The following is a 25,164-nucleotide window of genomic DNA, read 5'->3' as shown; positions in this document are numbered from 1 at the left end:
AGATGTTACAGTACACAAGGACCCAGGTTCAAGCTCTTGGTCCCTACCTGCAGAAGGGGAAGCTTCAAAGTGGTGAAGCAGTGCTGCATCCCACTCACTTTTCTTCCCTTCCTCCCTCCCTTTCCTTTCAATGCTTCTGTCATAACACAAAATTAAAAAATAAATAAGAAAAAAAGTAGTAGGGTTGTAGCCCAATGATTGGAGCAATGGAAATAGCTGAAGCTGTTGTGAGGGGTGGCATCTGGCATGACTGACAATATCCTGTAGTAGGACTGGCAATGACTCTTTTCTTTTCTCACAGAAACTCTGATGGATTCTACCACTGCCACTGCAGAGCTAGGCTGGATTGTGCATCCTCCTTCAGGGGTGAGTCACTGACCCCTTAACCCTGCCTGGGCCCCCCAGGTTTCACTGGCTGTCCCCTTATATCCCAACCCCTCTCCCTTATTCAGAGCCCAGAGCCAGGCCTTTCATTACCCACCCTTCATATCCCCTGCCATTGATGGAACACTGGTTACCATGACAACATGACAGATGCTTTCAGCCTTGATCCCATGGAATCTTCAAGAGGAGGCTGGGCTGAAAATGAAATGTAGTGCCCCCCCCCCATTACACATACGAGTAAAGAGAATTATCATTTCCTGAGCACCCAGGTAGTGCCAGTACTGCACTTATACCTCCATCACCTCCAGTCCTATAGGGAGAAATCACCTCCATTTCCTAAACAAGGAGACTGAGGCTCGGAGAGCTATAGCCATCTGCCAGGGACACTATACTTCGTCAGTGACGGGGCTCAGGTTTGTCTCTAGGGCTGTGACCAAATTTTCTGGGTCCTCCCTCCTGAGCTCTTTAACCATACTTCCTGGGGCCCAATGATGGCATGAACCCACGTGGGCTGTCAGCTCCCCCATGAGCAAGATCCTGCATAATGTGAGATTCCTTTTTCCCACCCCACCTGCTCACAACCAGCCCAGGACTTGTATACAGACTATGGGGTTAGACACTTCTGACATTCTCTTCTGGTTCTACTACCTTCCACCTATGTGATTTTGGGTGTTCATTTCCTCACCTATAAAATGGTGATACTCTATCTTCTCTTGGGATAACTGGGAGGCTTTCCTGCCACGTGTCCAGCATGGAGCCTGTCACAGAGTGGGCTCCCAATAATGAATTGCTTCTAATAACTACCATCATCGTCATCATCAGTTTTAATATCATTCTCTGCTCATCTCTCTTGTCTCTGGGGAGGCCTCTGGGCTCCCATAGCCACTCCTTCCCTCCTCCCACCATCCTAGCTCTGCTGCTGGGACTCTGCTACTGTTCCAGGGAGCTGCAGCCCCCCTCCCCCCAGGCCTGTGCTCTCAATAGATAGGGCCTCAGGGTCAGGCCTTTTTCTGTGGCTCTTTCTTGTCACCAATTTTCCATCTGCGAAGGCGACTGAGCCCACAGCTCCACCCTGCCAGTAATGAGGCCAGGATGGGCTGCAGGGCCCCCGGACGCAATTATTTGGGGTGTTTGGGCTGCAGGGCCTCCGCATGTTAATTAGAGAGAGGGGAGAAAGGCAGAGTGCTCTAATTAAGTGCTCTAATTAAGTTCTGAAGAACAGTGGTTGTAACAAGGGGCTGACTTTGTCACATGGTGCCACCAAAAAAAAAAAAAAAATCAAATGCAATGTAGGGAGCTTGAGAGTCACCATTAAAGTAGAGGCTGGGTCTGAGGTCTCCAGATTGACCTTCCCCACACACACTTACATTTTCCAGCACCAGCCTGCCCTGGACCAGCAGCCACTTGTGCAGAACTGCTCTACCATGTGCAGCATTGACCCAGAGAATGTAATGGAGGCAGAAAGACAAAGAGCAGACACTTGAGGGTGATATGTCCCATCTCTTGTCATACTTACATTTGACATTTGAAGTAATAGAGTTCCAGAGAGTGTAAGCAACTGGCCCAAGACCACATATTAAGTTAATAGAGCTGAGGTTACAACCCAGGGCTCCTCCCAACACACATATGGTTAAGCAGATACATGAACTTGAGTCTGTGACCTGAGACTTGCTACTTCACTTCACTAGTTTCCACTTCCTCTTATGTAAAATGAGGCAGACTATAAGGATGTGTGTGTGTGTGTGTGTGTGTGTGTGTAAGAGAGAGAGAGAGAGAGAGAGAGAGAGAGGGAGAGAGTGTGTGTGTGTGTAGCACGACAAAGGAATTGAGACCATGTTAGAACACTCAGCTCCTGGCCCTTCACTGATAGCAGAGCTGCTCTGCTCTTGGCTCCTTGGAGCCCATCCGTTTTGTAGCTAGTGCAGGAGAAGCTAGCTCAACACCAATGTGACTCAAGAGAAGGAGGGAATGAGTAGCTACCTAAGCAAGCTCAACTAAGGTGATTAGACCAAAAAGCCCAAGAGAACCCTACACCAGCCCAAATCCCAAGGACCCCAAGCAGAGTCAGTGAATACAAAAATGAGGCAGCCGGAAGGAACCTTTCTGCTGCAAGAGGTTCCAGAAAGATGGGCAGTGAAGAGACAGTACTAGAGGAGAGCATGAGCAAGCTTGGCCTTTGAAGAGATTACAAGGAGACTGTGTCCTCCTATTCCCAACTTCCCCAGATTCTGGCCAAACAACCAGGCTTAGGAAGGAACTCTTGGCTTGGCATGAGATTTACCTCAGGCATGAAGGGTATACTATTCCCTTACAGATGAAGTCCAGAGCAGAACTGTTCTCATGAGAGAGACCATCTTTTCCATAATATAAGTAGACCTTCCTCCAGCAGACTCAGAATCCCTAGGGCAGGACTGGATGTGTGTCTCTGGTTGGTAAGATAGGGCACAAGTTCTGCCTCAACCACCAGGCTGTGCACAAAGTTCTGTTTCTTCCTAGCAGAGGGAATTTTCTTTGGGTGGGCCTTTTCCTATATTCTCCTCCAGGTAAGAGCTTCCAGGGCTATGTCTCCTTTATCAGATCAGTGAGCCCCCAGTAAGGGTCACATCTCCCATATCAACTAGGGGAATAGCGAATGTAGAATTCCTCCTCTGGACCAAAGCCATGCTCCCCCAAGCCCCACCCCACATACATATCCCATATTGGAGCTCTCTGATAACAGTGATCATGTCTCTATCATCAGCCTGGGAGATCCCTAATGTGGAAGCTATGACTCTCCTATTAAACAAAGAAGCCCATGATGCTAGGAGGCCTGTCTACCCCAGGAGGGTTCCCTTAGACAGGATCTCTACTCTCCCACCCCCCAGCCCCCGACAGGGCATTCCCAGGCCCTGAACTCCTGTCTGCCCCACCTGATTGTCATTTCTCCCACAGTGGGAAGAGGTGAGTGGCTATGACGAGAACATGAACACGATCCGCACATACCAGGTGTGCAATGTGTTTGAATCAAGCCAGAACAACTGGCTACGGACCAAGTTCATCCGGCGCCGCGGTGCCCACCGCATCCATGTAGAGATGAAGTTCTCAGTGCGTGACTGCAGCAGCATCCCCAGTGTGCCAGGATCCTGCAAGGAGACCTTCAACCTCTATTACTATGAGGCTGACTATGACTCGGCCACCAAAACTTTCCCCAACTGGATGGAGAACCCATGGGTGAAAGTGGATACCATTGCAGCTGATGAGAGCTTCTCCCAGGTGGACCTGGGTGGCCGGGTCATGAAGATCAACACTGAAGTGCGCAGCTTCGGACCTGTGTCCCGCAATGGCTTCTACCTGGCCTTCCAGGACTATGGTGGCTGCATGTCCCTCATTGCAGTGCGTGTCTTTTACCGCAAGTGCCCTCGAGTCATCCAGAACGGTGCCATCTTTCAGGAGACACTGTCAGGGGCCGAGAGCACATCTCTGGTGGCCGCTCGGGGCAGCTGCATTGCCAATGCTGAGGAGGTGGATGTGCCCATCAAACTTTACTGCAATGGGGATGGTGAGTGGCTAGTGCCCATCGGACGCTGCATGTGCAAGGCTGGCTTCGAGGCCGTGGAGAACGGCACCATCTGCCGAGGTAAGGGGCCATGTGGTGCAAAGAGTTGGTCCTAGCGGCAAAGCTAGGCCAGGCAAGGGTGCTACAAGGGAGTACCCTGGAGCTGGATCTTCAAATCCATAGCCCTTTTCCCACATTTTAGAGGACAGTGTTTGAAGAGAATTTCAGTAGTGGTATGGATGTGCATTACAGGGATTATATAAAACATATATACAGAAATTATATTTTGTGGGGCTGGGATATAGCTCAGCTGATAGAGCACACACTTTACCATTTGTGAGGACCCAAATTTGAGCCCCTCGTAATCATATGGGAATGCCATGCGAAGGGAAAGCTTCACAAACAGTAGAGGGGTGCTATAGTGTCTATTCTTTCTCTGTCTCTCCCTCCGTCACTATAAAAAAAAAAAGGAACCTGCCAGAAGCAGAAGAATTGTGCAGGTACAGAGAACCAGTGATAACCCTGGAAGCCCCCCCAAAATTGTATTTCATGAGACTGGGAGATAACTCAGCCAGTAGAGCACACACTTTACCATACACAAGGACCTTGATTCAAATCTCCTGCTTCCACAGGGGAGCACTTGTACAGAGGGAAAACTTCACAAACAGTAAAATAGTGCTATTACATCTCTCTTCTTTCTCTCTCTCATATATATATATATATATATATATATATATATATATATATATATATATGTATATATATGTCTCTCACCCTGTACCCAGGGGAAAAAAAAAGAGTCCAGCCAAAGCAAAATAAATTGTATTTGATTTAGCATGAAGATAAACATTTCATTGGAACTTCTATATGAATATTAGTTTTTACCTTTTTTTTTTTGCCACCAGAGTTAATGTTGGGGCTCGATATCAGCACTACAAATCTATTGATCCCAGCAGCCATTTTTTCCTTTTTTTTTCTTTCTATTTTATTTGATAGGATAGAGAGAAATTGAGAGTAGAGAGGTAGAGAGTAGGAGAGAGAAAGATAGATATCTGGAGACCTGCTTCACCACTTGTGAAATATACCTGATGCAGGTGGAGAGCAGGGGCTTGAACCAGGGTCATTGCACGGTTCCTTGCACATAGTACCATGTGTGCTTAACCATGTATGCCACGGTTACCCAAACCCCACCCCACCTCTTTTTTTTTTTTTTTTTAGATAGGGACAGAGAAGTAAAGAGGCAGAGACAGACTGAGAGAGTGCAATAGACCACAGCATTAAAGCCTCATTTGATGTAGTGGGGGCTGGGCTCAAACCTGGGTCACACAGTTGGCAAAGTAGTGCACTATCCAAGGTAACCATTATATGAATATTAATGATGATAAGTAGTGTTTTATGTCATTCATCAAAATTATATAGTTTCCTTTTTGTAAAAATGTTTATTTCACAGCAGATAACATAAGTCAACATTTATTGAGGCTTTGCTATATCAGTCAGTAGAAGTCATACTGAATGACAGAATAATAAAAGTTTATTTCTCTCAGTACTACATAATCATCGTGGATCAGCTTAGGATCCCTCCCTCTGAGAGCCAAGTGGATGGAGGAGCTACCATGAAGGGTGTTGTGATGATCAGGGTAGAAGAATGAATGGCAAGGTGCACACTGGCTCCAACCCCTATCTGTCTTATGCACATTCAGTGATCAAAGCAAAGCCCATGGTCACTTCTAATACAAAGGCAGGATGTGTAGTCAGTCTTACTGTGAACCCAGCTCCTGAATATCATTTGAGTGATGTGCTGAGAACTTACTTACTTACTAAGTACTTACTTACTAACCCATGTAATGCAAAGGGAAGGATGAAGGAGCTTGTTGAAGAAAATAATTGGAGATGTTTGGAGAAAATGTTGATTTTGTAAAGAAGATGACATCTTTGGTTGTCTATATCACGGTGTGAACATGTATAGCCTACTTTCAGGGGAACTGAGAGATGGCCTAGAGAATCTAAGGGAAGCAAAAGGACAAAGAACAAGACATATGTCCCACCACATCTCCCTTCATACTCACAGTTGGTGGCTAGAGCATGGAGACTCAGAGAGTGGAAGTGACTTACCCAAAGCCTAGGGATGGGGTTGGGGGCAAAGTTAGTCATTTGTTGCACATTGTTTACTCATCCAAACTCTCCCACACCTGCCCCGCCCAATGTCAAACCTCTCACAAAGCATCAGGCAAGACAGAGATGAGGCCAACAGTGTCCCTGCCTCCTGTTACTCTTATTAATTTAAAAAAAAAATTTTATTGGGGAATTAATGTTTTACATTCAACAGTAAATATAATAGTTTGTACATGCATAACATTTTCCAGTTTTCCTTATAACAGTACAACCCCCCCTAAGTTCTCTGTCATCCTTTTTGGACCTGCATTCTCCTCCCACCACCCCAGAGTCTTTTACTTTGGTGCAATATGCCAATTCCAGTTCAGGTTCTACTTGTGTTTTCTCTTCTGATCTTGTTTTTCAACTTCTGCCTGAGAGTGAGATCATCCCATATTCATCCTCTGTTTCTGACTTATTTCACTTAACATGAATTTTTCAAGGTCCATCCAAGATGAGGTGAAGAAGGTGAATTCACCATATTTTACAGCTGAATAGTATTCCATTGTGTATCTAGACCACAACTTGCTCAGCCACTCATCTGTTGTTGGACACCTGGGTTGCTTCCAGGTTTTGGCTATTACAGACTGTCCTGCCAAGAACATAGGTGTACAAAGATATTTTTGAATGGGTTTTCTGGGTTCCTTAGGATATATCCCCAGGAGAGGAATTGCAGGATCATAGGTTAGGTGCATTTCTAGCCTTCTGAGAGTTCTCCAGACTGTTCTCCACAGAGGTTGGACCAATTGACATTCCCACCAGCAGTGTAGGAGGGTTCCTTTGACCTCACAACCTCTCCAGCATTTGTTGTTGTTACCTTTTCTGATGTATGACATTCTCACAGGAGTGAGGTGATATCTCATTGTTGTCTGTATTTGCATTTCTTTGACAATCAATGACTTGGAGCATTTTTTCATGTGCTTCTCGGTCTTTTGGATCTCTTCTGTGGTGAATATTCTGTTCATGCCCTCCCCCCATTTTTGGATAGGATTATTTGTTTTCTTGTTGTTGAATTTGGCAAGCTCTTTATAAATTTTGCTTATTAGCCTCTTGTCTGATGTATGGCATGTAAAGATCTTCTCCCATTCTGTGAGGGGTCTCTTTGTTCGGGTAGTGGTTTCTTTTGCTGTGCAGAAGTTTTTTAATTTGATGTAGTCCCATAGGTTTATGCTTATCTTGGTTGTCTTTGTAACTGGATTTGTTTCACTGAAGATGTCTTTAAAATTTATGCAGAAAAGAGTACCTGATGGTTTCTAATCTAAGATTCAAGTCCTTGATCCACTTGGAATTTACTTTTGTATTTGGTGAAATATAGTGGTTCAGTTTCATTCTTCTGCATGTTTCAACCAACTTTTTCCAACAACATTTGTTGAAGAGACTCTGCTTTCCCCATTTAATAGTCTAGGCACCTTTGTCAAAGATTAGATGTCCATAGGTGTGGGAGCATACATCTGGGCTTTCAATTCTATTCCACTGGTCAGTATGTCTATTCATGTTCCAGTACCAAGCAGTTTTGATGACAATGGCCATATAATACAACTTGAGATCTGGGAGTGTGATGCCTCTGATTCTGTTTTTTTCTCAAGATTGTTTTGGCACGTCTAGGTCTTTTCTGGTTCCAGATAAACATTTGTAGCATTTGTTCTATCCGCCAAAAAAAAAATGTGGTTGGGATCTTGATGGGGATAGCATTCAATTTGTATATAACTCTGGGTAGTATATTCATTTTGATGATGTTAATTCTTCCAATCCATGTGTTGTAATTTAATTTATAAGGGGTTTTGGTTGGGGGATGCACATAAAAGGATTCACAGTGGGGAACTGGGAACTGGTTTAAGCAATACAAGGTTTATTAGGGTGAAACAGGTAAAAGGCAAAATAAGCACTTATTATCAAGGGTTAAGAGTATACTAGGTCCATAAAGTCTGAGTACAGTTATCAAAGGTTTAGTCCCATAAGATAAACAATTAATCAGCTCTGGTGAAGGTTGCTCATGGCTGTAGAGGGGTCTAAAAGCTTACTGGCTAGCAGAGTCACATGTGTTCATTTCCCAGGAGAAGTAGCCATGGCATATACCTGGTGCACCTCCACTGCCGAGATGCTTCTGACCAGGAGAAGAAGCAGCAGCCAAAGAGAGCGATGTTTTCAAAGTCTCTTGCTTTGTACATTCCCTTTTCTGAAGTACCTCCTCAGGGTGACGTGATTTGTATCCTAATAGTCCCAAACTCCTGTTGGGGTCACAACACCCATGAACATGGAATATCTTTCCACTTCTTTGTGTCTTTTTCTATTTCGTTGAGTAGTGACTCATAATTTTCAATATACAAGTCTTTTACTTCTTTGGTTAGGTTTATTCCTAGATGTTGTATTGTTTTTGCTTCTATAGTAAAATGAATTGATTTCTGGATTGCCCTTGTTGTTTTATTGTTGTAGTTATTATCGTTGTCATTGTTAGATAGGACACAGAGAAATGGAGAGGAGGGGAAGACAGAGTGGGGGAGAGAAAGACAGACACCTGCAGACTTGCTTCACTGCCTGTGAAGCGACTCCCCTGCAGGTGGGGAGTTGGGGGCTCGAACTAGGATCCTTACTCCAGTCCTTGCACTTTGTGCCACCTGCACTTAACCCGCTATCAACTTCTTCTAACTTAGTGTTTGCATAGAGGAATGCCACTGACTTTTGAATGTTAATTTTATAGCCTGACACCTTACTGTATTGCCTGATGATTTCCAAAAGCTTCTTGCTGGATTCCTTAGGTTTTTCTATGTATACTATCATGTCATCTGCAAATAGGGAGAGTTTGACTTCTTCTCTTCCAAGCTGTATCCTTTTAATTCCTTGCTCCTGCCTGATTGCTATGTCAAGAACTTCTGACACTATGTTGAATAATAATGGTGATAGTGGGCAGCCCTGTCTAGTACCTGTTCTGAGTGGAAATGCTTCCAGTTTTTCACCATATGAGTATGATTTTGGCTGTAGGTTTTCTATATATAAACTCCACTATCTTCAGGAATTTTCCATCTATTCCCTTTTTTGTAGTGTTTTGATCATAAAGGGATGTTAGGTTTTGTCAAATGCTTTCTCTGCATATCTAGTGATATGACCATGTGATTTTTGGTCCTGCTTTTATTGATGTGGTGGATCATGTTGATTGATTTACGTCTATCCCTGGGATAAACCCCACTTGATCATGATGAACAATCTTTAATATATTGCTGTTTCCAGTTGGCTAGAATTTTGTTCAATATTTTAGCATCTATGTTCATCAGAGATATTGGTCTGTAGTTTTCTTTTTTGGTTGTGTCCCTGTCTGCTTTTGGTATCAGAGTGGTGTTGGCTTCATAAAAGCTGGCAGGGAGTATTCCAGTGTCTTCAATATTCTGGAAGACTTTTAAAAGTAGAGGTATTAGTTTTTCTATGAAGGTTTTGTAGAATTCATTTATAAAACCATATGGTCCAGGATTTTTATTCTTGGGAAGGTTTTTGATAACTGTTTCAAGTTCATTAGCTGTGATGGGCCTATTCATATTATCTCTTTCATCTTTATTTAATTATGGAAGTTTGTAGGTATCTGGGAAATTGACCATTTCTTCCAGGTTCTCTAGCTTGGTGGCATATAGTTGTTCATAGAAGCCTCATATGATATGTTGAAATTCTGCAGTGTCTGTTGTGATATCTCCTCTTTCATTTAGTATCTGATTTATTTGGGTCTTTCCCCTTTTTGGTTTTGTTAATCTGGCTAAAGGTTTGTCGATTTTGTTTACTCTTTCGAAGAAACAACATTTACTGTCGTTGATCTTTTGTATGGTTTTCTTATTTTCAATATTATTTATTTCTGCCCTAACTTTAGATATTTCTGCACTTCTGGTTGCTTTAGGGTTCCTTTGTTCTTCTTCTTCCAGGTCTTTAAGATGTGCAATCAGGCTGTTTATTTGTGCTTTTTCTTCTTTCCTAATGTGTGCTTATATGGCTATGAACGTCCCGACTCTCAGTACTGCCTTAGCTGTGACTCAAATATTTTCATAGCTTGTGTCTTCATTTTCATTGAACATTTTCATTTCTTCCTTTATTTCCTCTTTGACCAAGTAGTTGTTAAGGAGTGTACTGTTGACCTTCCACATTTTGGGACTGTTACTAATCTTTTGTTGATTGTTAAGTGTTAGTTTAATTCCACTATGGTCTGAGAAGATGCTTGGGATGATTTCAATGCTCTTGAATTTGCTGATGCTGTCTATGTGGCCTAACATATTGTTTATCCTTGAGAATGGCACATGTGGCTTTGAGTAGAATGTGTATTCCAGTTTCTTGGGGTGAATGACTCTGAAAATGTCCAATAGTTCTAGTTTACCTTTAGTCCTCCTTTAGCTTCCTCATTTCTTTATGGATTTTCTGCCTGGATGATCTGTCAAGTTGAGAGAGTGAGTGCTGAAGTCCCCTACTATGACTGTGTTGCTGTTAATATATTGCTGTAGCTCTTTCAGTAGATGTTTGATATATTTAGATGGCTTCTCATTGGGTGCATAGATGTTAATAACTGTTAAGTCCTCTTGATTGACTGATCCTCTGAGCATTAAGTAATATCTGTCCCTATCTTTTTAAATTTTATTTACTTTTAAGTCTATTGTGTCAGATTTGAGAATAGCTGTTCCTGCCCTTTTTTGTGGGCCATTGGCTTGTATGATAGTTTTTCATCCTTTCACTCTGAGTCCGTGTTTGTCTTGTTAAGTGGGTTTCCTGTAGACAGCATATTGTTGAGTTGGGTTTTCTGACCCATCATCCTACTCTATGCTTTTGAATAGGTAAATTCAGGCCATTGATATTTATTGATATTAAAGATTGAAGATATTTTAACACCATTCTTGTAAATTTTTAGTGTTCTCATATATGGCATATTTATGGTGGTCTGACTTTTTATAGGAGACCTTTCAGAACTTTTAGGGCAGGCTTGGTGATAGTTGATTCCTTCAACTGTTGCTTTTCTAAGAAGGCTTTTATCCCTCCATCTAGTCTGAATGACAGTCTAGCAGGATACAGTTGTCTTGGTTGAAAGCCTTACTCACTTAGCACTCAATAGGTATCTTGCCATTTTCTTCTGGCCTGTAGTGTTTGTGTGGAGAAGTCTGCTGCTAATCTTATGGGTTTTCCTCTGTAGGTGACTCTTTGTTTTTCTCTTGCAGCCTTCAGGGTCCTTTCTTTATCCTTATTCCTTTTCATTCTAAATATGGTGTGTCTTCGTTTCTTTAAGTCTGGGTCAATTGCTTGGTACCTTCTGCGCTTCTTGTACCTTTATGTCTTTTATCCTGTCTAGACTAGAGAAGTTTTCACCCATTATGTCCTGAAGAATTCTTTCTTCCCCTCCCTCTCTTTCTTCCTCTGGTAAGCCAATAATGCATAAATTATTTCTTTTGAAGTCATCCCATAGGTCTCTGTTGTTGTTTTCAGTATCTCTTAATCTCTTTTTGAGATCTCTTACTTCCTTTTTTATTGTTGTAGTTATTATTGTTGTTATTGATGTCATCATTGTTGGATAGGACAGAGAGAAATGGAGAGAGATGGGGAAGACAGAGTGTGGGAGAGAAAGATAGATACCTGCAGACCTGCTTCACCACCTGTGAAGCAACCTGCTGCAGATGGGGAGCTAGGGGTTTGAACCGGGTTCCTTATACTGGTTCTTGTGGTTTGTGCCATGTGCACTTAGCCCGCTGTGTAACCACCTGACTCCTGGGATCTTTTACTTCTTTTTTAGTTGTCTCTAATTCATCCTCGATCTTGCTAACTCTGTCTTCAGCCTCATTTATTCTATTCTCTCTCTCCTCTACTGTTTTCTGGAGTTTATCTATTTTGTTACCCTGTTCTGATACTGTTTTAGCTTGTTCAGCTAGTTGTGTTCTTAGCTCAGCTATTTCAGCTTTCAGCTCTCTAATAACCTTGAGATAGTTAGTGTTTTCTTCCAGGGTCTCATTTGTTGTTTCTGCATTTCTGATGACAATTCTTTCATACTCTTTACTCACTCCTGTGACTATTTCCTTAATTAGTATTTGGATGTTGACCTCATTATTTTCTGCTTCGACTTTTGGGTGCTTTTAGCTGGACTCCTGTCCTGGTTCATTTCTCCAGTATTTCTTCTTGTTTGTTTAACCATTCTATATAGCATGTTATGACATCCCTCTCTCAGTACTTTTCAAATTACTGGTAACTCTTGCCTGGATTGACTTGTGTCTAAGTAAGGTAATTAAAGGGTTCACAGTTGTGGAAATTGACAGTTGTTTCAATATTATTTTAATTCCTGATTTGAAGCACAGTAGTTTAAAAGCCTCTTTTTTTTCCTTCCCTGTAGGCTATGGGAGCCTGAGGACTTTTAATCCATAAGTAGGCTTCTTAGCTTAATCCCTCACTCTTGACCAAGATATAAAGCAGGGTGGAGCAGAGATAATCCAGAGGTTATGCAAAGAGACTCTCACAGCCCACCTAGCTAGGCCACCAAGGTATAGATCTTCTCCTGAGTTTCCTGGTTAGTTCTCTGTCCCCTGGTATCAGCACAGAGCCTCCCTGTCGCTGCTCCAGCTTCTGAGGGCAGTAGCAATGGAGACTCAAAGCTGCATTTGGTAAATCTTAGGGGAGTCATATCCTCCGTTCAGCCATTTTTTTTGTTGGTGATGGTGCTGAAACAGACTGGAGGTGGTGTCTCAACTGGTAAACTGCCAGACTGTTACCAGCCACTTAATTTCTCCCTAGGCTCCTCTCTGTCCATGAGCCACACGTATTTGCACTCACCGGTGATTTGGTGGGTTCCTGAAGTCATTCTAGTCCTGTCTTGTTGCGGTCCCAGATGATCTCCTTTGGTATTCCTAGTTGATCCAGCAGAGGAGAGAAGAGAAACAGAGCCGCTGCTGCTCCGTAGCCCTGACTCCCTTATTAATTTTTTTATATATATTTATTTATTTTCCATTTTGTTGCCCTTATTTTTTAATTGTTGTTATAGTTATTATTGTTGTCATTATTTATGTCATGGTTGCTAGATAGGACAGAGAGAAATGGAGAGAGGAGGGGAAGACAGAGGGGGAGAGAAAGATAGACACCTGCAGACCTGCTTCACCACTTGTGAAGTGACTCCCCTGCAGGTGGGGAGCAGGGGGCTCGAATCAGGATCCTTACCCCAGTCCTTGTGCTTCATGCCACGTGTGCTTAACCTGCAGCACTACCATCTGACTCCCTCTAGTTACTACTTATCTAGTGGAGGAGACAGACTGTAAGTGAACAAGGATGGAATATGACAGACTGGCTCGAATAGGATATGTTCAAGTTACAGAGGGCACAGAAAAAGGGGGAAAGCTTGACTATAGACATGACATTGAAGTAAATCTTGAGAGTAGGGTATGTTGACTAGGTAGACCAGGCCTTCTGAAGGTTAGAACTGCCTCAATACAGACCTGGGAGTGTGAATCCCTGTGGTTCTATTAGAGGCCAGTGAACTGTTTGGGGACTCTATCTCACACCTAGTGGTTGTCTGTGGCTAAGGGCTTGTGAAAGATTGTTGAAAGAACTTTTGCTGCAAGTGTGCCTCAGTAAGTAGGTAGATTAGTCATCTGTTGCTGCATGACAACCCCCCCCCCAAGTTTAGCATCTTCAAAGGGAATGTATCAATATTATCTCAAAGTTTATATGGACCAGGAATCTAGGCATACTCAGGTGGGTGCCTCTCACTCAGTGTCTCTAAGGTTACAGTCAGGCTGTCAGGGAGCTGAAGTTCATCAACTGGGGAGGGATCTGCCTCCTCTTTCACTAACAGGGTTGTTTTCAAACCTCAGTCCCTTGCCACATGGGCTTCACATATATAGTGACTTCCTCCAGAGCAAATGAGCCAAGAAAGAAGACACCCATGATACAAGTCACAGGTTTTTTTTTAATTTGTAAAATGAAAACATTGACAAGACCATAGGATAAGAAGGGTACATTTCTACACATTGCCCATCCCCAGAGCTCCATATCCAATCCCCTCTCTTGATAGCTTCCCTATTCTTTATCCCTCTGGAAGTATGGACTCAGGATCATTGTGGAGTGCAGAAGGTGGAAGGTCTGGCTTCTGTAACTACTTTTCCACTGAACGTGGCTGTTGGCAGGTCAGTCCATAGTCCCATCCTGTCTCTCTCTTTCCCTAGTGGGGTAGGGATCTGAGGAGGCAGGGCTCTAAGACATCTGGTGGGGTCCTCTGCCCAAGGAAATCGGGTTGGCATCATGGTATCATCTGGATCCTGGTGGCTGAAAAGGAGCTAAGATATAATACTATATATAATATAGTATTATAATAATACTATATATTATATATAATAATATATATTAATATTATATATTATTAATAATAATTAATAATATATAATAATATATAATATAATAATATTATAATATATTATAATATATTATATAATATATTATATAATATAATTATATATTATATAATATAATATATAATATAATATAATATAATAATATAATATATAATAATATAATATATAATATAATATATATAATATAATATATATAATATAATATATATAATATATTATATATTATATAATAATATAATATATTATATAATAATATAATTATTATATAATATTTAATATATTATATAATATAATATATAATAATATATATTATTAATAATAATAATAATACTATATATTATATATATAATAATATATAATAATACTATATATAATATAATATTATACAAAATATAATAATTTGGTCTGGGAGATGGTGGATGCAATGGATAAAGCAGTGGACTCTCAAGCAAGATATAATGCAGAACAAATTGTTGACTAATTGTGAACCTAAAAGCATGAATATTGCAGATGAAGATTTGGGGTCTCTGTTTTAGAAAAAGCTAATAGGTCTGTTTTAGGTATATTCCAGAGGGCCCATGCTTTTACTAGATTTTTGCCTGAGCCTGACATCTAATATGCAGGTGGACCTAGCTTATTGTCTGGGGAGATGGTTTCATAGTTGGAAAAGGACAAGAAAGCTGCATCAGGGAAGAGAGTAGCTCCCAAATATGGGAAAAGTATATAAATATTGTTAACTTTAAACCCCATCAATCTGATCTGGGGTTCATATTCAGCACAGGAGCCTATGTAACCTCTGCATCCCTGCAGGTCTGGGCTCCCATTCTGTGGTACAGGAATATTCCAGGCAGCACTAATTTCAGGACCCATCTTCCTTGGGTAGTAGGTAGAGTATGTTGTCCAACCTCCTTTCAGAGAGTGGAACATCCTACCATTATTGATACACATTGAGGGAAAGGTCCTATAGGGGCCCACAAAGGGGTCCATTATGTTGTTCCTAATGGAGATGACCAGTGACAGTGGTGAGAGGGATCTGTTAGAGGTCTAGGCCCATCATGTCTGCGTGGAAACCCCAAGGCTCCCTGACTATGGCCCCAGGTGATGGGGTGGCCTGGTTGTGACTAAAGAGTCATTGTTTAAGTATGCCAGTCTCTTGCCCCTGTTCAGCTTTTGTAGTCCTTACTTTGTCAAGGTTAGCTTTGGAGTGATTGGGGGACATGTAATAGGAGGTAGGTGCTGAGGGTATCTAGGTCTAAGTAGAAACTATTTCATTAGGTACTTTAAGGTGCATTTTTAGTTCTTTCTACTTTCTTGCTGCATTTTTTGACTCACTGCAAATTATTGTGCACTTTTCTTCAAGGTATATATTTTCCCCTAACTTATGTATACATGTACATATGCCCTATCTCATGGGCCCTGGTTCTATATCTAGATTTTGAGGTTTTGTTAAGAAGTGTGCCACTTGAAATGGAGTTAAGGAGTCCTGTGAATTAGGAGCAATCTCACCAGAGAAGCTGAAGAGTTGACCTTCCACACCTGACATGCTGAGGTGGTACTGGTTGCGCTGATTAGGTTGAGATCAATTGGTATGAACTGGGAGAAGCATGCAGGAAAGTGAGCCTTACCCTAGAGGTTTGAGGACTGGGAGAAACATGGGTTTTATAGAGAAAGGGGAAAGTTCCTGCTATCTTAGGGTTTAAAAAGGCAATAGATAGTTATAGCTATAACCAAATCACTTGGCAGTTGGGTTAACTTTGAAAAATCCCATTGTTAGGATATGCCTCACCATAATTTATGACCTTTTATGCTATTTAAATATTACTGTACCTTATAAAGTAATGTCACTAGTTGCTTCTGTTCTCCCTGGTCTAAGCCTTTTGGAGACAATATTTCACAGTACAAATCATTATTAGAAATGTATTAACAGTTTAATCCTACTGTTAAAATTCAATCTTATTTCCAATTTGAAGTCTTAAGTGCTTAGATTGAAGGAACTCAGCCTATGGTCTGTGCATCAAAAAGTTTACGACATTCAATCCATTTTCCCCTCTCGTATTAATCAAATAATTATTTGTGAGATTGTAAGTGAATAGGAGTGTATATTAATACCATCCCCACCACCAAAGGTCTGTGCACCCCCCCCCCATCTTCACCCTCATCCTCCATCCAGAGATTTTTACTTTGGTGCCCTACTTCAAACTCAGTCAGATTCTGCTTTGAGTTTCCCTTTCTGTTCTTTCTCGACTTCTGTTTATAAGTGGGATCATCCCGTACACTTTGTCTTTCTGACTTATCTCACTTAACATAATTCCTTCTCGCTCTATCCAAGATGGGTCAGATTAGGTGGGTTTATTGTTCTTAACAGCTGCATAGTCACATTTTTTTTATAACCTCATCTCAGAAGTGACATCTTACCACTTCTGCCACATTCTCTTCATTAAGAATAACTTATCAAATTCAACCCAGGCCCCAGCGAGAAAATTAGACAAGGTGTAAATACCAGGAGGCAGGGTCCCTGGGATACTGTAGAGATTGCCTATGACAAGCAGGATATCCAAGTTCAGACTTGTTCTTGCAAATAGGGGGAGGGGTTGGAAGTAATTCTGGGGAGGGATGTGTCTATCCCAGGATCCCTCTCACTCCCCATATCTGCCCCCCACCCTCTAGGCTACCCCAAAACTCAGCCCACTGGGTATGAGTGGAAGCCAGTCAGCATGTGATTAATGAGCTCAGGGAGCCAGAAGGACACCAGCTGCTGCCATGGCTTGTGTTGCAGCCACCCAGATGTGGGGCTGCTCCAGCCCAAGCCCTGCAGGCACTGGCCCTGCTGGCCCAGGATGTGTAGGAATGGTGATTACAGCTCACATCTGAGTGGTTGGCAAAGTGTTTTCTTTTCCTTCAGCCCAGGGATTCTCAACCTTCACTGGACCAGAGAACACACTTGGAGGTTTATTCAAATGCAGGTTCCTTGGCTTGGCACAACCTCCTCTCCCCACCCCAAGTCTCTGGTTCAGTGTCTCTTAGAGGGGGTCAAGAATCAACATTTTAAGAGAAGTAGCCCCAATGCTTCTGTAACAGGCCCATTAACTCAGGTACATGATGTGAGAGCACATTCTTTGCCAGATGGAGCAGGATTGAAAGCCAGACTATGACCACAAGCTCAGCCTCACCTCCACCCTAGGGAGCACCTACCCTAAGGGTCAGGAGGGAACATCTATGGATAGTCTTAGAGGGTATGGTTTAAAAAGATCCATTTAGTACTGAAACATAATTTAATAGGGAGCAATTTACAGCTTTGTTATTCCCAGCACTAGTGAGTAGGCTGGAGAAAGTCTTCTTGGCAGATGGGAAATAGGTGAATCTTCATGGCAAGAGGGAGGGGCAGGGTGGCAGCCAAGCCTGAGTGGTGGCTAGTGAAGGAGTTGGCAGTTCTCAGTTCACTGAGTGGGTCACAAAACTGTGACTAAACTGATTCAATCAGGCCAACTTCCTGTGGTGCCTACTGTGTGCACAACACAGCAGTGGGGGGGGGGGCACCTGGAGAATCCAATCAACCATCTGCCAAATTTGGTTTGATGCCCTCTGTGTGCCATTGAGCCCTCTCCCAAGCACAAATCTGATCCCCTCTATGAGCCTGGTACAGACCAGAGCTGGGGAGCACACAAGTGAGCAAGAGGGACCATTTGTTGCCCTCTCAATTTCTACTCTGAGTGGGTAGGTGAGGAAAGGTAGAAGGGAGAAGAGAAGGAAGTACTGGTAGAGGAACCTTATGGTGTGATAATATAGGGCACATTTGGGAGGAGGATTATGTACCCTACTCAGTGAGAGACTAGACCATGACTTTGCCCTGATCATTCATCTCTTCACTGCTTATGAAGCACCTCATCCAGGTTGGCAATGGCCATACAGATCCTGGGACTCTCAGAAAAACTCTGTCTTCTTCCCCTACCCAAGTCCCCTACCTCCCCAGGATTATAGTCACACTGATTTGCTGGGGTAACAAGAGGATGACCCTGAAATTCCTTCTCTTCGGCAGCTGTTCTCACACCGGCCCTCAAGCCCTTTTCCTTGACTCTTTCCAGATGTGTATGGTCTTGTCAGTGTGCCTCTGCCTCAGTTTCTCCAAAGTGATTTCCCTTGGTCTCTCCTTTCCTACCTCAGTCCCTCCTTGCTCCTGCCCACCATCCCAGCCCCCTAGGTGGGGAAAGGGGAGGGAAGACTGCCTTCCTTTCAGTAGCAAAGCCACATCTATTCAAGATCGGAAGGCAGTTCCATAGTGAGTGTAATCACTGCGATACTATCAGGTCGTAATGGGATTTTAGTATTTAACTTGGACAGGGAGAGGGGCTGGGAGCCAGAGGTGGGGAGTGGAGGAGGAGGGAGGGACAGTTGCATGCACATGTTGCTCAGCTAATTTCAACTCATAATTCCTAGTGGCTGGACTTTTCTCTGCTGCTCCCACTCTCCCACCCTGCCCTGCCAGGCAGCCCCAAACCCTGCTCTCTCCCTCTTCCATGGCCTCTCCTTCACCTTGGCCTCAGACCTCTGGCTTGAAAGCTAGCTCTGCCTCACATTAGCCGTGTGACCTTGAGCAGGTAACTGGCTCTCCCAGCCTTTGTTTATTCCTCTGCAAACAAGAAGTAGATGATCCCTGCACAGAGTAAGTGAGGAAATGCCCAGAGGTATCATCAAAATAAGAATAAAGATTTTTGTAGAGTGTCTTTTGCCTATGACATTTTTGTTTATTTTGCTCATTTATTCTATTTTGAGGGAAGTTTTTTCTTTTTTATCACAAAAGCTGTAGCCATTTGTAAGATCTATATACACAAGCTAAAGAAGAACATTTAAATCACCCAGAAATTGCCACTGCTAACTGTCTGGAGTAGCTCTTTCTAAATGTATTTGTACATATTGATAGTTTAAAGAAATATGGATTCCTGTTAGGAACACAAAAGGGTTCTAGATTGCTTCCCATGTCATGTGAGAATTACAGCATCATTTTGGGGAAGCAGTTAGAATTCCATAAGCATAAAGGTGCCCTAATTTATTTACCAGCCTTCAGTTGATCAGCATATGAATTATTTGAAGGTTTTCACTATCTTAAATACTGGTATGAACTTTGTTGTCCCATGGTCATTTTGCTCTGCCTCTGGTATTTGCATAGGACACATTTGTGAGCATAGAATTAGGGGTTCAAAGAGTATGTTCAAAGAATTTTGTTGTTGTTGATGTTGTTTGTTTAGAGCATTGGATACACGTGGCCAAACACATGGCCAAATTCTTCTGCAGGAAGGCTGGGCTGAGTTGCCTTCCTGCTAACAGCCTTCCTACATGTCTGTTTCCCAGCATACTCACCAGCATGGGGTTTTATGCCTATAGTTTTATTTTCTGTTTCACTCTCAGAAGTTTGTGTTACCCCAGCCAATGGAGCAGGGGGACCAGAGGCTAGGGATCTTCTCTGGGCTTCAGAGTTGAATCCTGGGCCACCGTTGGGGCAATATTCTTTCCACCCTGATCTCCACTCCAACCCTTCCTACAGAGACTGACTCAGTGGCTCAGATGTGCCTGACAAGTCTAGAGTCGTAAGGGAGATGGGGCTGTGGTCAGTCTCAGGGTGAGGGGTTGAAGCCTGCCAACTGGCAGGGCCTGTGCTGGCTGGGGATAGGGTGTGAGGACTAGAATACTGGTTAAGAGGAGAGGCCCAGACCCCCGCACAGAGTTCAGCTGCTTCTCTTCAAGGACAGGGTGGGGACACCCAGCTGGGGGAGGGCTGATAGCCACCTCTCCCAGATTTCCAGGCCTCCAGGCTCATATCAGGACTGAGACCAGAGTCCAGGCTTTCAGGAAGGGGACTGGATGGTGACCCTCCCTGGACAGTGCACTCAAGCTGCTTAGGTATCTGCTTTTAAAAGTTGGAAATCACCTCTTTAACCCTCTTCCTATTTCTTTTTATTTGATTGTTTTTTAATTTTTAGATTTGTTTATTTATTTATCTTCCCTTTTGTTGCCCTTATTTTTTACTGTTGTTGTTATTGGTGTCGTTGTTAGATAGGACAGAGAGAAATGGAGAGAGTAGGGGAAAACAGGGGAAGATAAAGATAGACACCTGTAGATCTGCTTCACTGCTTGTGAAGCGACTTCCCTGCAAGTGGGGAGCGGGGGGCTTGAACCAGGATCCTTACGCCGGTCCTTGTGCTTCACGCCATGTGCATAACCTACTGCACTACCGACTCCCTCTCTTCCTGTTTCTTATATGTTCTCAGAGGGTCCATCCAACCAGCCACTGATCTACCTGTCCAGCCAGCCAGCCAGCCAGCCAGCCAGCCTACCATTAGGACATACATTAAACGTCACTTCTGGGTTTTTTGTTGTTGTTATTGGTAGTTTGTTTATTTATATATTTATATGTTTATTTTTTACTTCTTGGGCCTTTATAGATGGTCAAGAAGCTAATCCATATAAAATAAAACTTAGGAATGGATGCTATTGTGTGCTAGTCCTGGTACCAGTTGTGTAGGCTTCAGAGATGATGAAGGTCCTTCTTGCCCCCAGGAACACCCAGTCTAGGTCAGATGAGAGTGTTCCATCTGTCACTCCAGCCTTGAGGCCAAGTAGAGAATATTGGAGGGGAGGAAAGGAATGGGAAGTCTGGAAGGCTTTCTGGAGGAGGAATCATTTTCCTGGGATTTTAGAGGATGGCAAGCAACTTGGGCAGGAATTGGTCTAGAAAAAAAAAAAAAAGATGGTCAGAAATAAGAAGTAATACTGCTATTTTTCTTAAACCCTATTTGGAGATGTGCTTAAGAAAGGTTCTTGATCATGGGTGAAGAAATGGGGAAGAGGAATTGCCATAGCTTTAATGCCACACTGTCCAAGGGTTGAGTAAAAAGTTTCTGAGTCTTGGAGAGAGGCAGGGTGGGTGTGAGAGTAAGGGGAGGGGAGTTGCCCCTTGTGCACACAGCACAGTGTTATATGATCTGCTCCTTTATTTTATTGAATCTTCTGTTGATTTGATGGTCTGCATGTCACAAATCTTCTTCTAGCGTTTGCCCTTCTTCCGTAGCCATTCAACAGTGTCAGGTTGAGCCTGATGTAAACTTTCGAGACAAATGATGAGACTGAGGTCCAGAAAGGGCTAACAAGTTGCTTATGGCCACACAGCCAGTAAGCAGCAGAGATGCATGTGGACACCACTTTCTGCAATTTGATAGTACAGCTTACTTACAGTACAGTGTACTCTGCCCGGTCCACCTCCCAAATTGCAGAGGAGCCCCACAGAGGGCGGAAGTGCAAGCACTTTGACAAATGAACAGTCAGGGACTGAAAAGCAGGACTGTGGGACTTCAAAAAGAAAAGGAGGCTTTCCCCCATGAGGCAACCAAAAGGCTTTGGGGTCCATGACTGGACCTTTAAGGACATGATGCTTTCATATGGAGATATGTACAGCAAGAGGGTGCCCAGCATCAGGGCAAAGGTTCAGGGTTGACGTACCTCTTGCGGCCACCATCTCCTTCTGCCTAGGGAGTGCAAAGCCTCCAGGAAGTAAACCCATCCAGCCTTGGCTCACATCTGGTCAGAGAGCAAAGACTCACCGCCACCGCCCAACATTTACCTATCAGATTGGGAAATGAAATACCAGTAGGTGGCAGAGGCCAGTGTGTACTCTATACCTCCATTTCTACTTATGAGAGAGAACCAGAGCATCATTCTAGCACATGTGATGTTGGGGATTGAACTTGGGACCTCATGTAAGAGAGTCCAACACTTTATCCACTATGCTACCTCTTGAGCCATCTATATCTCCACTTTGCCCATGGAGCAAGGAGCTTCTGACTCAGTCTCACTAACTGTCTTGGGGACAGTTATCTCCATCTCCTTTTTACAGAAGAGGAAACAGAGCCTCTGAAAGGATAAACTGCTTAACCAGGTGGCACAGGGAGGGGTAGCGTTTGAACCCAGGCCACCTGCTCTGGAGCTCCAGTGCAATCTTCTTAGCCCAACACTGGTTCTGGCAACCCTGAAGCCACCAGGTTTTGTATGGCTTGATCTCAGGCTGCCTCCAGAACACTCCAGCAGTGCCATAAACAGCTGGGAAAGTTCTCCTCCCTCCAGCCACTGCCTTTTCATCTGGCTGAGCTTCGGGATCTGGTGAGAGAGGCCCATTTATTGAGGAAGTTTATGCATTTAACAGTTTAAGCCTTTCTAAGCCTGTGGTACAACAGGATTTGGGAGCCGTTAACAATTCTGTGTGGTTAAGAGATTTTCATTGCTCTGTGGCAGCTGGCTTGGGCCCCACAGGCCCTGCCCTGGCCTCCACCCCACCCTGCAAGGGCACCCCCTCCCTGGGACCTTTTGTTCTCTGCCCCCATCTCTCTGCTTCTCCCTGTTTTCCCCTACTCTTAGCCTCCAGGTATAAACTTTAACCTGAAGGGGGAAACTTGAGGCTCAGCGAGGAGAAAGGAATAAGTAGCCCAAGGCTACACGGCAGGTAACAGACTTGCTGAGATCTGCTTGGCCAAGCCGGAGTCCCTTTACCCCCACCCCAGACTGCTTTGGGATGTGTGTGGAAGGGGTGGAGTGGGAAGAATATCATATTGTTAATACCTCATTGGCATAACTCTAAAACCACCATGGACCTCTACCCAGGCTTTGGAATAGCCTGGAGAGACAGATTGGCCCAGGTTCATTCACCTCATCAAATACAGAGCTGGAATCAGAACTCAGGCATCCTCAAGTCCTAATGAGAATTATTCACATACTCACAGCCTTTTTTTTTCATAGCTTAGGGGGAAAATGCCATTTGTAGTTATAATGTCTTACATATGTATTTATTTACTTACACTCTGCCTTGTTCCAGCAAAGATTAGAAGCTGCTTACATGTAGCATTTGATCTCACCCTATGACATACTTTTATCCAAATGATACCCACATGGAAGAAGCAATGTTAAGGTTGTTATCACCATTTTAAGAGACAAGGCAAGCTGGAACCAAGTGGGGGCACAATTTTCCTAAGGTCATATTGCACTTTGGGGACAGATCCAAACTGGAACCCAGTGCTCTGGATTATCCATTTCTTTTTTTTTTTTTCCTTCTTCTCCCAACCCTTCATTCTGATAGAACGAAGAGAAATTGAGAGGTGGGGAAGAGAGAGAGAGGGAAAGAGAAAGAGCTGCAACACTGCTTCATGGCTCATGGAGCTTCCCCCACCACCCCTGTCTCCCCACGCAGATGAGGACCAGGGGCTTAAACCTAGGTCCTTGTGCATAGTAACATATGTACTCAACCAGGTGCACCAAAAACTTTCCTCTCTAGACTATTCATTTTCTGGTCATGGTAACCTACCTGCCCAGCCAACCAACAGGCCAAGAAGAAGGTCACAAGCACAGTCACTACTCTTTCAATAACATGGCTCAAGTGTTTTGTCTCTTGCCCTCTCTGCTGCCCTTAGTCCCTGAACAAGGGAGCTGGGACTACTGATCACTACCTTCATGGTTATGAAAACCAGGCCAGAGACACTAAATGAAATGATCTGTCCAACAACCCAGCACTCAAATACAAGGTTCTCCCCTCTAGCACTCTACCTTCTGCTTGCATCCAGCTGTAACTAACAAACAGGAGCCCGGGGAAGACGTGGACACATGGTTGAATGCCAAGAGGGGCCAGGCCTCATGCTCTAGGCATGGTATCGAATACTTCCCTGCATCCTTACAATCCCCAGAAGTGAGGTTACAGGTGTTATTCCTGCCTTAATGGAAGAGGAGGTGGAGGCTAAGTAAAACCCCCAAAACTTTAAATCACATTGAGAATGGGAGTGAACCTGGAAATTAAAGCCAGAACTTGCTGTTTGCCCACTGGAGTATACGGACGTATAGTGTTTCATTCTTAGGAAAATTCTTCACAACCCTTGCCTCATTTTGAGTGTCAATAGCCCTATGGAGTAAAGAGGCTATTTTCGCCATCCTTCTGATGAGGAAACAAAGACTCAGCACTTCATTGAGCCACCCAAAGCTCACTGCTACGAAGGTCAGATGGCATCAGGTCACATGCTCCATTTGATTCTGATGCTCTCTAACCCTCTTGGCCATATCCCCTTCTTGCTGCTGATTCTTGTCCTGACACCACCTTGAACCCATTCATATCAGGCCTCTGCCCCATTATTCCACTAACATTGCTGTAACCAAGGCCACTGCTGGTGTCCACGTCACCAATCCAGTGATCAGTTTCCAGGTCTCAGCATTTCACAAAGTAGTCACCGTGTCTTCTGCCACTGCACTATCTCCTGGTGTCCCTGTTATTTTTGTAGCCACTTCTCTAGCTTGAAGGGCCTGGTACGGTTGTTTTTGTAGCCACTTCTCTAGCTTGAAGGCCTGGTACTGAGTCCTTGGTCTTCTCTTTATCCTCCTCTCTGGGCAATTCCATCTAGGCTTGTAACCTCAAATGCCATCTCTAGTTTTTCTTGGGCCTTGTTTCTGAAGTTCCAGTTCTTATATAATATATATAATTTTTTGATAGAGGGTGAGAAACAGTGAGAGAGAATAGAAAAGTAGAGACTTCTGCAGCACTGCTCTTCCAGTCATGAAGCGTCAGCTCTACAGTATGGGCTGGGAGCTTTAACCTGATTCCTTGCACATGGTAATGTGTGCACTATACAGGGTGAACCACTATCCACTATCCACCCCCTTCAATTTCAAATTTTTATTTGATTTTTATCTTTCTTTTTAAATTGAGGCCCTAAAGTTTTTTTTAAT

General features: G+C 43.4%; 1 protein-coding gene across 2 annotated transcripts in view; it reads left to right on the top strand.

The window, feature by feature from the left end:
- The first annotated feature begins 288 nt into the window (after positions 1-288).
- The window catches only part of EPHB2 (EPH receptor B2), a 179,670-nt gene continuing 154,794 nt past the window's right edge, over positions 289-25,164 (top strand). Inside the window, exons 1-2 of one of the 2 annotated variants that reach the window (XM_060205521.1) lie at positions 289-366; positions 3,316-4,000. In XM_060205521.1, coding sequence (XP_060061504.1) covers positions 310-366; positions 3,316-4,000 — 742 coding nt within the window. In that variant the 5' untranslated portion in view covers positions 289-309. The remainder of the gene's footprint in view (positions 367-3,315; positions 4,001-25,164) is intronic. The other variant, XM_060205520.1, reaches the window with a different exon arrangement.

The sequence above is a fragment of the Erinaceus europaeus genome, chromosome 13 (assembly GCF_950295315.1).
Source record: "Erinaceus europaeus chromosome 13, mEriEur2.1, whole genome shotgun sequence".
NCBI lineage: Eukaryota > Metazoa > Chordata > Mammalia > Eulipotyphla > Erinaceidae > Erinaceus > Erinaceus europaeus.
The sequence above is the reverse complement of the archived record's forward strand: the minus strand, read 5'-3'. Positions and strand labels throughout refer to the sequence as shown.